Source organism: Camelus dromedarius, chromosome 13 (genome assembly GCF_036321535.1).
Source record: "Camelus dromedarius isolate mCamDro1 chromosome 13, mCamDro1.pat, whole genome shotgun sequence".
Lineage (NCBI taxonomy): Eukaryota > Metazoa > Chordata > Mammalia > Artiodactyla > Camelidae > Camelus > Camelus dromedarius.
The window spans coordinates 53,012,952-53,031,685 of NC_087448.1; the positions used below are offsets into that span (position 1 = coordinate 53,012,952).

General features: G+C 35.5%; 2 protein-coding genes across 2 annotated transcripts in view; one reads left to right on the top strand and one right to left on the bottom strand.

Annotated features, from left to right (window-relative positions):
* Positions 1-18,734, top strand: part of GTF2F2 (general transcription factor IIF subunit 2) — a 121,296-nt gene that overhangs the window by 45,897 nt on the left and 56,665 nt on the right. The window lies entirely within an intron of this gene.
* On the bottom strand, positions 6,861-8,414 carry KCTD4 (potassium channel tetramerization domain containing 4). The gene has a single exon (XM_010980853.3). The coding sequence runs from the start codon at positions 8,307-8,309 to the stop codon at positions 7,530-7,532; it is 780 nt and encodes a 259-aa protein (XP_010979155.1). The 5' UTR covers positions 8,310-8,414; the 3' UTR covers positions 6,861-7,529.

Sequence of the window (18,734 nt, forward strand, 5' to 3'; positions counted from 1 at the left end):
CTTCTCTTTCCCAGTTTTCTTACTTCACTGCCTCCCCAAAGACTCTAAAACAGACCATACAAGATGCTTTTTCATCCTTAGTATTTTAATTGCTCAATCATGCAGGGAAACAGGAGGGTTATGCTCTTCTCCATCCACCCTCATACTCCCCTTCCGCTCTCAGAGCAAGGGAGGGGGTGGTAGTACAAAAGTTGACTATATCTCAGAAATCTGTAAAGTTGTTTCTTTGCTTTCTTCATATATAAACACCCTTTCCCCTTCCCCGTATTTGCATAAAGATATTCTACTTTTTCTTAGATGTTTCCATGGAAGAATTTTTAGTTCAGTTTTAGATATTAGTTTGGGGTTATTCCTAGGTAGCTTTTCTGGATTTAATCCAGTAATGATTCTGTACCTGAATGAGGAAAATCTTTCTGGCTTACAGACGTTTCTCTCCTGGTTAGACTTACTCTCTGACCTACTGTTACCCCTTTTCCTTTCTGTGGTTGTGGCCCCACGTTTCTCATCAATGGATTCTCCTCTATTCTGTTGGGGTTTTTTTTTGGGCGGCAAACTCACCAGACTAACTAGATTCCCTTTTGGTTAACTTTGGCGTCTTTCAGTATTTTAAGCCAGGTTTTGGCCTAGTCTAATGAGTGGAGATACAGCCTTCCTTTAACATGGTCTTGCTCATTTTCAAGGCTCGTGCCTTTTCCAGGTTTCTTAGTGAGTTCCTGGTGTCTGGTCTGAAAGTGGTATTATGCAGTGGTTAAAGAGCTTGGCGCTTTAGGGGTTGCTTGCTAGCTGTGTGCCTGCCGCAAGTTGCTTAACTCTATAGGTCTCTTCTCATCTGTAAAACAGGGGCTGTAATACTGCCCACCTCTATCTGTTAGGGTCAAGAGACATCCTAAAATATCAGTGACTTAAATGCATTTTTCTTCTTTGTAATGGAAGGTTCTGAAGTAGGAAGTCCAGGTCTGGTATGGCAGTTCCATGGTTGTCAGCAACCGTCTGCCATCATTAGTTTGTGGCTTCCATTCTCGGGGTGATCCAAAATGTCTGCTGTGGTTATAACCATCATATCTACAGTCCAGGCAGCAAAACGAAGGCATTAGGGCAAGGCAGAAGGGCTTACCCAGCTCTGTAACCCTCCCACAGGACCATATCCAAAAGTCACACCCTGCAAGTTTTGCTTATATTCCATTGATCATTACAGCCACAGAACATTGGGAAATACAGGTTTTTATCTGGGTACAGTTGCCACCTCAGTAGAATTAGGGTTCAGTTACTAACAGGGGGAAGAATACGTGTTGGGGAAGTAACTAGCAATTGTGCACCTAGCTATAAAGGAGTTAATGCATATAAAATACTAAGTACCGACTGATACGTCGTAACACCCCAGTGAATGCCAGACATTTTTATGATCTTTGCTAAAAGGTCAGATTACTATCATGTCCCACTTTTTCTTACATCTTTCCACCCATCTCATATACTTTTCCAGGGTAGTGATCTTTTATAATGATACCTGAAACTTACAGAAACAACTGTAGTGAAACTTACAGAAACAAGCAGAGATGATTTCTTTGAAGGGAAGAGGAAGGTAAGTAGTAGTTGTTCCCTTGGAGGAAAACCATTAGTTTCTGTAGAAGAGGTTTCATCTTTTTTGCTTCATTTGCAATTCTTAACATTGGTAGAGTTGATATGATTTTTTTTACTTTGATTTTTAAATCCTCAACTGCTATTCCTTCCTACCACCTTAAACCAAAAAGACCACTTTTTGGTACATATTCTTTTTTTTTTAATAAAGGGAATCAATTCTACTTAAAAATGTTTTTATTACATCCTTTAGTTAAAAAGAAAGTCTTAGGATGATACATAATGAAAATTAGGAATGATTTTACTTAATGAAAAGCCTTGCTTCATTAAACACCTCTGTGTTAACTACCAAATTTTTGTATCAGGCTTTGTTATTTTTCTATATATTCATCATTTAGTGAGTTTTGTAATACACAGTTTTTGTTCTATAATAGAAAAAGAGCTGAGCCTTCTTTTCTTGCCTTATATCCAAATAATCTAAATTTTGATAAGAAAAAAAAAGAGGGGAGGGATGTATAACTGGGAAGCAAAATGACTTTTTTAATAAAGCCTACCTCCAGTTTTCAAGGTAGCTGAATATTTATATATTGAATACCAATGTGTTACTTTCTGGCTGTGTAGTAACAAGTAAACTTATATGTATCATAAATGCCTGTGGTTGCATTTTGTGGTTTTGTTGTTTTATATATCAGTTACCTATGAATCTTCTGTTTTAGAATCTTTTGTTCAGTGTTTCTGTCCAGTAATCATCAACCTTTATTATTTCTGCACACAGCTATATATAGTCTTTTTTCTTTTTGTAGTGGTTTCTTTAAAAATACACGTGGATAGAAAAAATATGCAAAAATCAAAGCAGTTTTTTTTTAGGATGTAGGGTCATGGATGTCTACAATCATACTTATTTTTAATGTTTTTTAAAAAATAAATATAAATAAAAATTCATCAAATGGTGTGGTACCTAAAGTAAATGGTAAATGGTATAATTAAACCACATTGTTATAAAAAGTTATCAAACTCAAGCAACCATTGAAATTAAAGTTAGTATCATTCAACAATTTTAAGAACCTTAAAAATTAGTTAATAAACCTCTTTTATAGCAAGGCAAAATCAGTAGAGTGGAATTAAGAAAAAAAATCAGTAGACTTGCTCAGTTTTACACTTTAACGATGTAGAAAAATATGTACTAAAGATCCTAGAGGGCCATAATCAGAATTACTTTTGAAAAGCCGAGCCTGTCTTCAAAAAGAAATTTGTAAAATTAACTAGATCTTTAAAAAAAAAAAAAAACTACTAAAATTTGCTTTTAAATGTAGCTGAATACTCTGGAATCCTGGGTTTGGAAAAACCTATTGTACTGTCAGGTTAACTGTGTTGTATTTTATGCTAGGAAACAATTTTTTAAGACATAATAAAGAAGTATAATTGTCTAACTCTTTAATATCTAGTTCAATATTTTTCCTAAAATAAGTGATTTAAATAAATCTAGAGTTGCCATATTTTATGTACAAAATGCTTAACATTGTACAGTTTTTGCATTATTGGAAAAATGTAATTAAATATGTCATTTGAATAGCTTATAAGATTTATATCAATGATTTTTGTTTGATAGAAACTCGAACTATTGTGTATCTTTGCAAAGAGAAGTAGGAATACAGTCACCTCTTTATAAGTTATGTTAGGCAAATTTAAAATTTCATCTTAGATATTTTCCTCTGCCCAGTACACCTTCCTTTATCGCCATCCCCTTGGTGTTTGTTCACAGAAGCAAATTAATTTTAATATTAGCTTAAGCAAAATATGATTAGGAAGACAAGTCTGCTACAGAAGTAGCCATTATATATTTCAAAGCTAAATACAAATAATTTCTAAGTTACATGCTGTTTTGGATAGTCCATATTACATCTCTGCTTTGCTCACAAGGATAATTATGGTTCACATGCCCTGATTTTAACCTTGACTGACATCACTGCAGTTTAAGGCATTTACTCTTAATCATAATTTATTAGATAGGGGTATATTTAAGAGTGTGATATTATATGTGTTACTGCTGACTAATTTTGAATTGCTGATGAAACAGCTACAGTGATTTATTTTGCTCTTGTAGAGTTAGTACACAAAGCTAGAAGGTAAAAGTCCCAAGAAACTCATCATATGTATTTTTAAACTAATACAATTGAAAACTGCATTTTCCTGTGGCAACTTAAAGTAGATTCTTGTGTCTTATAGTATTCATCACAGTATTAAGCATGGATTTATTCTCTGTTCTTTTCATGTCCAAGTTGAAAACCTGATTAATGTAAATGTGCATTTTTATGCTTGTTATTCATGGTTATGTCATGAAGGTACCTTTACACTGGATAAGATAATAACCAGTGCTTATGGGTTGGGAAGCCTGTGATGGGTGAGGCCTTTTACATGTAATTTAAGCCTTAAAAGTTCTCAACTAATCATAACTACTTCCATTTTATTGTGAGGATGTTGAAGTTCAAAGAAGTTAAGAATCTTGCTTATGGTCATGTAAGCAAGTTAGTGGAAGCTAACTGAATTTGAACCCAAGTCTGACTCCAGAGCCCATGTGTGTTTCACTAGGTCATATTCTTTTGTCATAATATGTCAGTTCTGTGGACTGTACAAGTCGTAAAAAGTAACCCCACTTTTCAGCGAACCTGACGTGAAAATCTAGATTTGCCAATATACGAATTTGGGATATTCTTATTCTTGTGAGATGATTCATCTCATGTTATTTAAATGACACGACATGACATTTAAAGTATTATTTGCTTTCCCAAAATTCACTTTTTTACTCAACATTTTAAGAATACCTGCATCGTGAGATTTTATCAAGTGAGGCAAGTCTGTATTCTGGTATTCTTTATTTTGCATGTACTTCATGAATACTTGTTGTGTGCCAGGTTCTAGGTGTTAGAGATGTAAGTGACCTGCAAAGGCAGACATGTCTCTTACTGGCTCTACCTGGTTCTTGCTGGCTCTGGAACTAATATACCTGGGCTTCAGATGTTGGTTCCACCTTCACCTCTTAATAACTATTATCTTAGCAGGTGCCTTAGCCCTCTAAGTCTCTTTCTTCATCTGTGAAAAGGGAAGAATAATAGCACCTTTCTTAGGGTCATTGTGGGGATTAATTGAGATAATATATTTCATAGCATGTAATGTATTTCGTAGCATGGTATCTGGTGTGTAGTAAAACAATAAATGTTACCTTTTATCATCTTAAAAATAGCACTTGAAGTATAAGTAATTTTCTTTAAAAAAAAAATAACTGAACAAGCTTAATTGGTACCATCATCTTTTTTGTATTATTTGGAAAGTCTCTTGTTTCCTTTCATATGTTCTGCACACTGCTGTATACATTTTAGAAATATAATATACCATAAGCTATGTATTTATTTTTCATATTTTAAGGACAATGCTAGAATCACTGTGTGTGGTATAATTCCAAATACGTAAGTGTATGTGTTTGCCTCATGGCAGGTATAATAACCTATTTTCTTATTACTTTTCTTCTGAAAAAGAAGGTATAGAGTCACTTTGTGATTTATCCTTTGGAACAGTATCATGAGGAAGGATTTGAGGAAGAAATTCTTCATTGACTTTACAAACAAAAATGTTATGACAACTTCACTCTGGCTTATAATTGGCATTTTGTATAATTTCTTGAGTTTTTGAATGGAAAGCATTTCTAAGTATTTTTTAAAATAGTAAAATTAAAAACTAGATATTTTCTACATACTTATAGTATTTAGGTACTTGAATATGTAAATATTCAAGTGTGAAGGTGAAGTGACTTTGAATTTAAAAAGGTACATTTATGAAAATTTACACAAGAGTAATCAATCTAGTCATATTTTCTTCTAGATTACTAAATTGTTCTCAGATACTATGATCTGTCAAGAGCTTGAGGATGAATTAAATGCATTCCAGATATGATTTTTAAGAGATTTACATTAAAATGAATGACAAATTTTTAATAATTTCCATCAGTAATAATTTTGTTATAGCAGTTAAAGTTTCTTTTTGTGAATTGATGCAAAAACCTTACTTATAATACATCTAAGGAGATTTGTTCTGCCATATCTCCTGTGAAAAGATATGTCAAGGCTATTTTTATTATCTGTAATGACATCCTGTTAGAGAAAGTCTTGCTTTGACATTAAATCACTACCGTTTTTTGCATTACAAAGTTGAAATGCCAAGGAAAATTCAGCTCATAAGCTGGAGAGGTATATAAACAGTTCAGTTATAGTGGCTGGTAAAATGGATTTCACTTTTTTTTTTTTTTCTGTTTTCATAGTTTCTTTAAATCCTAATTAAGCCATTTTTAAGTATATAAGAGATAATTTGATATTTTAATACAAATTTTTTTTCTTGTTACACAAAAAGAAGTTTGGATAATGTGGAGGTTTTTCTTTTTAATGTGGATTTTTAAAGGACTTTTTTGTACAAAAGGTTTTAAAATACTTCTTTTAGTATGTACAGACAACTTTTGTATTACCTTGGCTGTTACAACTGGAAGTCAGGTATAGTTCTGAGAATGAATATTAGCTTTACTGCTAATTTATCCTAAGTTTTTATGTAAAGCATAAAACAAACTTTGGGCATATATGCTAACTTAGTAACTTCAGTCAAGACTTTCAGGAATATTTTGTTGAAGTTTATTAAAATTAAGATTTAATTACCAGTTTAAATGGTTAACTTTACAGGAGTGAATTTAGAAGCCAAAGAAAATAAGTGGCATAGAAATAAATGATTTATCTGTTCTTTGGGAGGAAAACAGTGCACACACATTTAAACCTAGGTTTCTAGATTATTGAGACAGCTATGTATAAAACTTAATTTTTTAAAATAACTTCTTGTTTAGCACGAAGTAAATTAACACAACTCACTGAGTCTGAGATTATGATCAGAAGAGGTACAAAAAAGAATTGATAAAGTTCTTTCATAATAATAATGTTTAGTAATGCTCATTTAATATTTTTGAGCTTGAAAAATGAATATTTAGGGTGATTCTGAAAATTAACTCCTTTATTATTCTAGTACCACGTCCTCTGTTGAGCCTAAGTTATCCATGCTGTGTTAAAGCTCATCCTGCAAAGAAATGAATTTGCTGGGTTTTGTCACTTGCAAGTCCAGCTGGGGTTGCTGTAGCCTGTCAGTTGACCATGTCAAAGCATAATATTGTATGAAATCATCAAGAGGTACTATTTGTTTGAAAAGTGACACATGTAACTTTTTATTATAATTAATACAAGCAAGGAAGTTAGTAGTGCTTTTATTTTTTTATTGTCATCAAGCAGTTTTCTAGGAATTTTCAGCAGTGTATCAATTCAGCTGTAATTCTAGTATGAAATACAGGAACTAGAAATAAGCTTTTGGTGCCTACTATTAAAAATTAAATCCATAGCTTTAATACCTTCTTACAGTCTCATTTAGTTTCACCACAGCTCTGTGTTAGTAGATCTGTACGTCTATCTTGCTCTCAATGGTTAATTTTGCCAGTTCAATTTCTTTGTAGGTTTTTGCCATAAGGAGAAAGGATTTTAAATCTTACAGTCCTTTAAAACATTTCATTACCATTTACTTAAAAGAACGATAGGTAATGTACATGCTTATTCATTTTGCAAGTACCCAAGACATTCTGATTGAAAGACAGCTTAAGGAAAAATAAACAAATGGCAAAAGCATTCAGTCTTTATTTACAATATATAGAAGATCACTGTTTTCACTTTAAGTGTTTGAGTCTGATCAGCAGGAACACCCTAGAGAAGGACATCTTTAGCGATAGAATTTACATACCGTTAGCTCACAGTAATTGATTAGCAGCAGGGCTCTGAGTACAGAGCTGGCCGGGCACGTTATTTGGGATGCCTTTGATGCTGTGGTTTTCCGAAGCTTGCTGGCTGCATGCTTGTTGTCTTTGTTCGTGGCACAGGTAATTACTTGATAAAATGAAGTGCATCGCTGTGAACAATTGACCCTTTGGAACAATCCAGGCTGGTCAGCAGTCTGAAACCACACTTTAAGGCCATCATTATGGCCTCAAACTTAAGAGTTTCCAAGGTACAGACAAAGGTGTTGTCTTCCTTCAGTACAAGTCGAGTGCCATTTTCAGACTTTATGAAGTATTTAAATTGAATGATATTTGACGATACTGAAAACTCCTCTGGAAATCCATCCAGCCTGCTTTTGGACACCAGAACAATGCGAGACTTTATTTTTGATATGAAATCAGGAGCATTACAGAAGATTCTCAGTCCTTGTGAGCGATCATGGTTATCTGTTATTTCCAAGAAAGTAGTTTCCCTGGGTGTTAGCTGTTCTTTTTCCCACCTGGATTTCACTTCATCCGCCAGTCCCTTGAGCTGAAAGAATTCTGCTTCTTGTGCAAGAAGCTGATTTTCTCGAAACCCTTCAGGCAGTAGAAGTTCTCCATTTCGTAGGAAGTTTAGAACATGCCTGAAGAGGAGCCCATCCCTGTCTATGAAATAATGACCATCGGCATCAAATGGACAGAGGATTTTTCCATTTACTATACCTTCAAGGAATGTGTCTGGGTACTTGGTCAGTGTTTGTTTTTGAGTAATGTATAAGTATCCACCAACGTTGAGGGTCATCAGGGTGGATTTGCAGTTCTTGCCCTGGTCAGCATCTTCCAGGCTGTTGTATTTCCCTTCATACTCCTTTTCTTTTTCTCTTCGGTTTATTTTACGCTCCATTTTTGCAAATGCTATTTCAGCTTGTTCTTCTTGGCTTTGAGATTTTTAAAAAAGAAACACTACCACACACACACGCCTTTATTCAGCCCCAGCCTGGTGATGGAATGGAAACGCTGGCAGCATCGCCTGCGCTGTCAGCTCGGTTTTGCAGTAGGTGGCGTCTCAGCTATGTATGCAGGAGCTTTCTGGAGTAAGACGGAAAAAAGATAATTTGCATTTAACTGTATCAGGGAAGGAACTTGTTGTGAAAAGGTTTTCATGCATATTCTTTGAAGTAATAAAAGTTACTCAGTAAATTGAATTTCCTTTTAGCAGTTAAGCAGTTACAAATATTTAATTCTCCAGCTAAGTGTGAATTTTTATGTACTTCTAAATGTCTTGTAAGTTATTAATCAGGCAGGCTTAATATTTTATAATGCTGTCTTCTTTTGGAGATTAATGTATGTTGAATTAGTACCTTTTTTTAAGTAAATCATAAATAGGAAACCTAAAGAGAAAGGAACCTTGGTGTATAGAATTTTCTTTTCTATAGAAAGTCACACATTTCACAGTGGTGTAGTCATTATGGAGACACAAGTGAGAATATTTGAACCTGTTATTTGTGACATCGCACTTAAATTTAATTGGATTTGCATATAATTCTGATTTGGGAGTCTTTAGCAAGTGAGAAGAAATTTTCTGACTGTCCTTTAACAAAAGGTTGTTATTTTGGTTTTTTACCCTAAAGGTGAAAAATTAAGTATACAGGCTTTGCAGTATTTTTTTCCCTCCTCTTTGGTTAAGATTTCCTACGGAAAATTCATAGGCTTGTTTTCACCCGAAATCTGCTTCACTGCTGAACAAAGACCCAGACTGCTGTGGAAAGTACTAAAACTGTGTGTTTGTGTGCTTGCTCCTGCAGGAAGATAACAGACAGATTCAAAATACCTCCTATAAAATAGTGTCATGGGCCAAGTTAGTTGGGTTTCTTTTGTTGTTGCTTTTTAGTATTCTCAAAGAGGGAAAGAAAAGACCAAAGCCTAGCTTTTTTTTTTTAAGCTGAAACAATGTGAGTGTGATGTTTCTCTCTCCTTTTTTTTTTTTCCCTCCTTCCCCTGTGACTTGCCTTCCAAAGCATTTTAGGGAATCTGAGTTTTCATTTGTAGAATTTAAAGGCCCAGTGGTAAGAAATGTGAACATTGTTCCCATTACACTATTATTTGACTGACCTATCTGCTAAATTATTCTGAGGAACTATATGGTTCTCAGAAGTAGACTTCAGATTTTGTTAAATTGATTTATATATTTTTTATTACATTAAAGGTATTTAAAATTTTTTCAACTTTGTGTTGTTAGAAATATTGGTGTAGATTCTTCTAAAAATGCTTGCCTTCTGTTTTCTTTAAACGTTAGATTTTCTTTGGATAGAGAAATTTTTATTTTTAATTATAGCACACTTTGAATTTAATGTTTATGTAGCATTGAGTTTAACAAAAGTCCATTGAAATTAAACTAGAAGTCTAAGGCATAACATTTTTAAGGCTGAGTTTTTTGCTTAGAGACTATGAAATTGAACCAAAGTTAAAATTTTACCAGAGGTAGGATTGCATTCTAGAGAGTTTTTAGTGTTTTATCTAGAACTTTACAGCTTGTTAATAGTAAGCCGACACTTAGACTAAAGCTTCCCCTCAGTACTGCATCATTTAAGAAGAATTTGCTCTTATAGTCTAACAATTTCATGTGTTGATCCTGTGTTTTTGGAATCAAGCCTTATCTATGGATATGACTTCTTCTGAATTATTGAATAGAGTTTTTGAGGGGTGCAGTTTTGGAAAGGTATTCATGGAATTCTTATGTTAATAGTCCATGCACATGAGCTAGCATTATGTAGTAGCAAAGCCAACAACAGCATACCAATTCATAGGTACAGGCTCTGTTAATGAGTTTTACACGACATCAGAATCAATAAAGCATAGCTGTAATATGGAGGCTATGCTAGAATTTTCTTTCATGTTTAAATAAAATGGTGTAGTTGAAGTCTATATAATGTTTGGTCTGCTTCCTTAGACCCTGTTTGGCCCATTTATAGATGGCTTCATGGGGAAGCGGTAAAGCTAGAGCTGCTGGAGGATGGGCTTCTGTGGGAGGGGGGGCAGGACTACAGGAAGTTGGACCACTGACCTCTTCAGACATCACCCCAGGACCACCTTACACTTGCTAACTTGTTCACTTCTGCTTTCTGGTTTTTAAAACTACTGATGTGTGTTCTTTGTTTCTGCTGACTTGCCTTGACAGACTCTGAACCACCCCATCAGGTGCATCTAACCCTTGACTGCATTGTCTCACTCGAGACTTCACTGTGGTATCCTTGGCTTCTGCAAACCTGACATGTATGTTTCATTTGCCACCTGTGGCCTGGCATCAATAGTGTAACAGAAGCCTTGTCTTAGTGCCTGCCTGGAGCTGATGAGAATCCATAGGACTTTTCTTTTACGTCCTCTTGCTTCCAACTTGCAGTCTTAAGAAAGAAAAACGGTATCCAGTAGGCCCCACTTTCTCCCTGTTACTGCACTCCATCCCCGTTAAAGCAAGATGATTGCAGTTTACAGAGATCTCAGGGCTTTGTTGATCATCGCTGCTGTTGTGGTACCCATGCCCCTTAGGAGAAAGCCAGGTTGTCATCTTTTTAGCCAATTCTGAGCTTATATTTACCTGCTTTAGGGGCTGGAGGGTAAGAAGCGTAGTGTCAGTCAAGTCTACACAACCCTAAAACTGTACAAATGGTGCTTCAATAACTGTGCCAAGGCAAACACCCATGGTATGTGACTACATTTCTCTGCCTCACTGCAGATACAAACTGGAATTAATCAGTTCAATGGTTTCAGCAAGAGGGCTTAACCTACACATCAAAGATTAGCTCAGATCCACTTGACCACTAGACTTGAAGATTTCATCTGCTTTGCAGGCAGAAATATTTTTTGAAAAAAAAATGGTCTGTCATAGACACCTGTTATCACATATATAAAAGAGCCCTTTAGCCAACTTTGAAGACATTTATTTTTTCATTTGTATATGTGTGTATGTATCTATGTTTCTTACTTTTTTCATTCAACTCTGCTTTTTGCATTAGTTCATGCTGCTGTATATCTGTTCCATTTCTTCTGGATGGTGCATAGTATTTCACACTTAAGCACCCAATAAATGTTGGTTTTGATTCCCTAGTGAAGAACACCCAGACTGCTTCAATTCCTTGCTGTGATGAACAGTTTCATGTCCTCTTATAGGTGTTTGTGAAAGTTTGTGCAGTACATACCCAGGGGAGGGCCTGCTAACCACGCTCAGTTTTACTTAGAACTGCCAGATGACTCTCGAGATCAGCGCTATCTATGCACTCTCCCACCTGCAGTACCTGTGGGCTCCTGTTTTCTCACAGCTTTTCCAACACTTGGTGTTATCTGGCTTTCTTTTTCTGTTTTGCTCTATTTTTTAGATTTCACTTGTAAGTGATCTCATACAGTATTTTGTCTTTTTCTGACTTATTTCACTTAGCATAATACCCTCAAAGTCCATCCATGTTGTTGCAAATGGCAGAATTTTCATTATTTTTTATGGCTGAGTAGCATTCCATTGTGTGTGTGTGTGTGTGTGTGTATATATACATATATATAAAATATATATTTTACATTTCTTTATCCATTTATCTGTTGATGGACACTTAGGTTGCTTCCATATCTTGGGAGTTGTAATAATGGTGCTATGAACATTGAGGGGCATGTATCTTTTCAAGTTAGTGTTTTCATTTTTTTCAGATGTATACCCAGGAGCAGAGTTGCTGAGTCATACGGGTAGCTCTATTTTTAATTTTTGAGAAACCTCCATACTGTTTTCCACAGTGGCTGCACCAGTTTACAGTCCCATCAACAGTGTGCAAGGGGAGGGCTCCCTTTTCTCCACATCCTGGCCAACATTTGTTATTTATGTTCTTGTTGATGGTAGCCAACTTTGAGGATTTAAACAATGCCATTGTCGGGTTCTTGATATGAGTGTATTCATTGGTTAGACCCAATGCCTAATCAAATTTTAGCAAAACCTTTCCACTTTATGGTGATGTTTATCTTCCACTAGTATTAGGCAGAACTTGTTCCAGGCCAGTGGGAATTCGCATCTTATCTTTCAACTCTTGACGGGAAATGAGGTCATTGTCATCACCGTGATTGACACAGGACATCATCATAATATACGCTTGCTCCATTTATATGCCAGAGGTATTCCCCTGCCGCGGAAAGAAGTGGAACTTTACCAAGAAAGTATCTCTCTTGGTTGGAAGATACAAGACTTGATAATACCCCTAGACTCAACAGATAACTCCTCTATGAAATTTCCTTTTCAAGAAAGGGAGTGGTCTCAGAACACTCGGCTTCTATTTCCACATTCTCCACCTCTACCAAATCTTTTTGGTTATTTTCACCTGTATGCATGTATGCCTGTTTTTTTTAAAAAGATTACTTCCCATTACCTTAGGAAGAAAGTAAAACCAACTACAGAAGAGCAACAGCTGTCAATTTTTACTTAAACCTGGCACTATGTCTCTGCCCTGGATTTTTTTTAAGCTTCCTGATCTGTGTCTGTCTTCTTCACTTGAATTTGATGCCCATCTACTTGATTTCTATGATATCTTTATCTGCTCATTTTTCAAAATCTGACTGACCTTTGACCATCTGACTTTCATGTCTTCTGATTGCTTTTTGCCTTGACCTTCTGCCTTTCACAAGCTGAGCTTCTCTTTTTTAATGTGTGGCTTTCTTTTGCTTCATAGCCTCCTGTTAATGCATTGAATGTGAGAAACATTCATTTTGATATTCAGCTGTAATCATGTTACTCTAGACTTTTTTGTGTTGAAAAATAAAAATAAATTATACAATGTGATGTATTAACATATTTTAAGAATCAGGGATTTTTCTGTGTTAATCTAATTCTATTTGAATGTCAAAACTTTAGTTTCATTTTGAAATATAAAATTTTTCTTTGTGAGATGTTGTCTAGCACTGGGTTTGCATCAACTCAAGTTCTGCCTCACCTGCCTTACGGAGTTGGTTGACCACGTATCTCATCAACTATGCAGCGTGCTTAAATCCTCCTGGGATTCATTGGCTATAGGTTCTGGCAGTAAGAAGATGTGGATGTGTAATTCCAGTCAGATGAATAAGCTTGTAAATGTTTTGCAGTGTTGAACTAAGTCTTCAAAGAAGCCCAGGAAACATTGCTACATTGGCAAAGTTTTAAGCCTCACTTTGGGAGTGTAGAAATGATGAAAGCAGTTTGTATCAAAAGGAGCACAAATAAAAATGGCAGAGATGAAATGAGAAGTTCTGGCAAAATTCCATTCCATATTTCTTTGATTTTCATTACAGAGGTAATCTTGAAAACAATTTACATATCACATTAATTCATATTTTTTTAAAGAAATTTTATTTATTTGTTTATTTTAAACATTTTTTATTGAGTTATAGTCATTTTACAATGTTGTGTCAAATATTAATTCATATTTTAAATGTACTTTGGGACCTATGTTTTATAATTCCATAAGCAGAAATCATTTGAGTTTTTAAAAATGAGTTTGCTCTTTTTTTTTTTTTTCCCGAAGTGCAAGCTATGCATTATTATTCACTGGAAAATTTTATTGTAACCAGATGAGCAAAGCACTTCTATGAGCCATCAAATGAACACCGAAATTATATTATTATATAGAACTCATTTTTATAGTGCTATTTGGCAAAATGGAATTTTGCCTTTTCAGAAGATTTTTTTTTGATGGAAGGAGATGTTTTAAGTTAATAACCATTGTCTACAATCTCAAAATGAGAGACATGACTTTGAAAATTTGTAAAGTTAATATTATTATTAACATTAAATCAGTGACCAAAAGGGTTTCTGCTCCCAAATGGTGTCCCCTACCACTGTTCCTCCTGTTACCTTCTCTTTAGATCCTTTTGTGTCTTTGGTGATGAGATGGTGTGAAGGAGAGGGAGGAGGGGCCTGAACTAGCAGGACAGGATAAGGATGGTTCATAGGAGAGAGAGTAGAGTGATTGTAAACCAGGGGTGGAAAACTCTGTCTTATTGTACACTTTTTCACATTTAACATTTCTGAAATCAGAGTATGTCTTCAAATCATTGGCTTGTAAAAGTTTCATGGTGGTATTTTGTTTTCCTTGGTGGCACATAAAATAATGGCGAATATTACAGTTGATGGTATCTTAGATTTAATGGAATATTTGAGTAGTTCTGTAAGCTGTTGCCTCCGTACCACCAGAAAATAAAATTAACAGAGATGCAGGCAAGAGGAAAAAGGGGTAGGAGGAGGAGGGAAATATCAGAATGGCAGTCTCAACGCTGGCTGCTGCAAATTAGAATTATCTAGCGAGGTTGTAAAAAAAATACCTGTTGCCCACATAGTACAAATAAAGAATCTCTGGGAGTGGGCTCAATAGTTCTTAAAAAGCTCCCCAGGTGATACTTATGATCAAGCAGAGCTGAAGAATGTTCAGGAAATTGATGAGCTCAGGAAGGGGGAACTTTCCTCAAAGGAGTTCTTAATGATGGGGGCATAATTTCTACTCTAGTTGTGAGGATCACTTACTATGAAAGTATCTTGAAAATTGTAAAGAACTAAACTAATTTGTGGTATTACTACTATTACTCAACATGGCGAAGAGAATAAGAGTTATTAAGGATAAAATTAATGAAACTAGAATCATATTCAGTTAATTTAAAAATGTGTCACCAGATTGTCTATAAGTATTTCATTAATATTGTATTCCTCAAGTATATTTGCAGGCTAGTTTCTAAGTGCAGGGGTCTGCATTTTCTTTCTTGGTACCCCTCGTCTCATCTAGCACAGTTTTTGGCACTATTTAATTGTAATATAACACTGTAGTAAAAGTTTTTTCTCTGGGAGACTTAGTCTTTCCTGGAAAGATTTGTTTTTCTATCTTTAAATATTTATCTATAAATCTGTTAAATATCATGTTTGCTATTGTTTTTGAATTCTCTCGAATTTCAAGTGCAACAGCCAAAGTTGGATAGCACCCTTTGATGAAGGTATAACTAAAACAAACTATTACGGTAGTATGATTTTCCTGACCCTTTTCATTTATTATTACAGCACAGCATTACTTCATGTTCTTTATAAAACTGTATTTTATTTCTGGGTTTTATTCAATCTCTTATTCTTGAAAGCAACTTTGAGGCTAGGGATTATGTCTGTTTATACAACATTACAACATCATGCCCACATCTGGATTTGAGAATTTATGTTGATGAGTATATATATATAGTATAACAAGCAAAAAGGGGACTGTAATGTGAAGTATAGAATGATAACTTGTGAGCTCCTTTTGTAAATATTAAAACTTACAAATGTTGGTTTTTAAAATTCGTTCACTAAGTTATTTCTTTGATCAAAAACTTGTTATGGCTTCTGTAGACTCATAGAACATTCTAAACTCCTTTGCACATTTGAGGCCTCCCTCTTTGATTTTGAACCTAAGTAACCACTCTTCTTTCTACCCCTGGGCAACCAGTCTTCTCATTTACAGAGAATCTTTGAGGAGAACTGCAGCATCCCTTGTATGGGAATGTACATAAACCTTCTTTGTCCCAGTCCATAGGGGAAGAGTTGAAGAGCAGAACCATGAGTGAGGAAACTGAGGTCTTTTCTAATCCTAAGTCCAGTCTTCAAGTTACTATTTTTTAGTCCTCAAACTATGGTTTCAGTATTTGGTTTAAAACTAGGAATTCCCAGCATATTAGGCATATTTATAATTTGAATATCATTGTAAGAAAACATATTACATAAATAGATAATTCAAGGTAATACTTATATGGCTGCTGCTCATTTTGTTAGCTTTTGAGGTAAATAATCAAATGCTAACTCTGTAGGTTTACTGAAGTCTGAGCACGCTCTTATATTCCTAAAATTTCTGAATAGTAAATAGAGATCAGAACATCGGTTCACCAATTTGAATACAGTAAGGAACACTTTCTTAATAATATAGGGATTGCAGCTTTGCCCAACTGGTTTGTTAAGATGCCAGGTAGCTTGTGTTAATAGGCCTTACCCTGTGAACCACAGGCAAAGGCTTGTAAGAAAAGATTTTAAATGAAAACAATTGGAGACTAGTAGGAATATTGAAAATGATTTACCTTTTAAATGCTCATTCTCTGTGGAATATTACTTCTTTAGTCCTTTTGCAGAAAGGATAGACACAGGTGTGATGTAAGTCAGAATCAGGAAAATAGCTTCAAAGTCTCAAGGATCAATCCGGAATCTTGGTTCTAACCTTGTCTGTGTTTTAAGTTGAGTTGGAAGTGCTCTTTAAGGCCTCCATGTTGAACTGGATCCAGAGTGGTCTTGTGGAATTGAATGCCTGTCACTTCCTGATGCCTAGCATCCTCGTAACATACCTGCTCTCATTACTTACATGCCAGTGCTAACAGGCACACTTCCTGCTTGCTTATTACTTTAACTTGTTCAAACTAGCCATACCCTTAACTTTGTAAAAAGTGCCAGTCAGTTGTTTCTCTTGGGTTCTTCAACATTGCATGTGTCTCAAATTGAGATAAAGAGTAGGAAGGTCCAGCTTAGATCAGAAGTTTGTATGTTTTCAAGTCTTGAGCAGCTTTTCAACATTTTCTTATTATTGTTCAGGGACAGTTTTCTTTAATTTCTACTCAAAGAAAATGTGATTATAGCTAGGTCTTTTAGAAAGTGTTAGAGCCAACAAAATAAATACTAATGAAGTAACAAAACATCCCCAATTGGAAGGGAAGGGCAGTTTTGTTTATTTTAGTGAGAGAACTGAAGGAGATTCCAGAGATCTTGTGGCTTCATTGTACATATGGATGCTGAGGCCCAGAGATGTGAAGTAACTTCTCAAAAGTCACACCGCTATTTAGTGGCAGAATCAGAACTAGGACACTTCCATTCTAGTTATAGGATGCCCTTTGTGTACACACCCTTTAAAACTCTCCATTTTTTTCTGAAACTAAGTGGCAGGATATAGATCAATAAACTACCGTCACCAAAGATGTGTGTTCATACTTATGAAGGTTCTTTGGGTTACAAGTAGCATAAACCATTAAGTAAACCAGTCTAGCCAAAAAAGCAGAGGAGGTGAGAAAATATAGAAAGGATCTGGGAATATTTCCCAGAATCTAAAGAAGAGTTGAACAAATGGCCAAGCCCAGGAAGAGACAGGAACTAAGCCATTCTGAGGCTTTCAGCAGGACGAGTTTACATGGCTTCTCTTCAGAGTGCTGTTGTGACCGTGTCCTTCCAGTGATTCCTGAGGTGGAGTGACTCTGGTATGGGTTCCTTAGTTTAAAATTCTGAGAGGGAGAGACAGACAGAGAGAGAAACAGAGAAGAGACAAAAGCCATAGCTCCCACTGTTTCACCACCTTCGGTGCCCTTCTGCCTCTCCTCCCAGTCTAAATCCTACTCATTTTTCAAGGTCCAGCACAAGCATTGCTTTCCCTGTCAAAGCTCTTCTTAATTCCCAGCTAGACATACTCATTCTTATTCTTATTCTCTCTCTCTCTCTTTCTTTCTCTCTCTGTGGTTTTAATCCCAATACTCTGTCTCTGTCGGCAGATTATAACCCTTATAAACCATAGCAAATTCTGCTTAGTACAGTAGAATCCCACAGCCTTTATGGAGGGAACAGTAGTCAGTTAAAGTCAAAGGTAGGGAATCATAAAATGATATTAGTATGTATTCCTACTGCCTTAAACATTCTATCTTAAAACTTATAAATGCGCATTTAATTACCAGTGTACATGTAGGGCAAGGCCTTTGCTTTAGGTATAGGATGCTGACTGAGCATCTGATTTCTCTTTCTTGTGAAAAGTAAACCCATAACTTAGATTTTCAGTTTTGCTTTCTTTAAAAAGGGGCAAGAACTTAGACACTGTGAAACAATACTAATACAGAATTCTTCTAGACTTCTGTATGTCTCTTCTAGTCTCTAGTTGTCTTTCCAGTACCTAATTTGACAGCAGATTTTTAGCCGCTTACCTTTATATCACATTTACCAAAGCACGAAACCTAGTTTTCATAGAAACATCTCCCTCCCCCATACTCATAATTAATGGGATTATGCAATGTATAATCAGATTGCATAATTACTAGCAGTAAAACTAGCATAAACAAGTTCTAGCATGTTTTGAGCAGAAGTGTGTGGGAGTACTAGAGTTTAACCTGCTACCCACCAGTCTATAGCGAGCTTTGGGCATCTGTCATTATAGTTAAGAGGGGCAATGAGAGGCTTGGTAATCTAGAATTGGGTAAGTGGAGGGCCATCAAAAGTGCTGTTAGTGTGTTAAAGTGATTTCTGTACTTGTCTTATCCTTCTGCTGGACCAGCAGCTCTCAAAATGTGATCTGGA

Bases quoted from the DNA above. Each gene is read 5' to 3' on its own strand.
- KCTD4 (XM_010980853.3), bottom strand. From the start codon at position 8,309: ATGGAGCGTAAAATAAACCGAAGAGAAAAAGAAAAGGAGTATGAAGGG.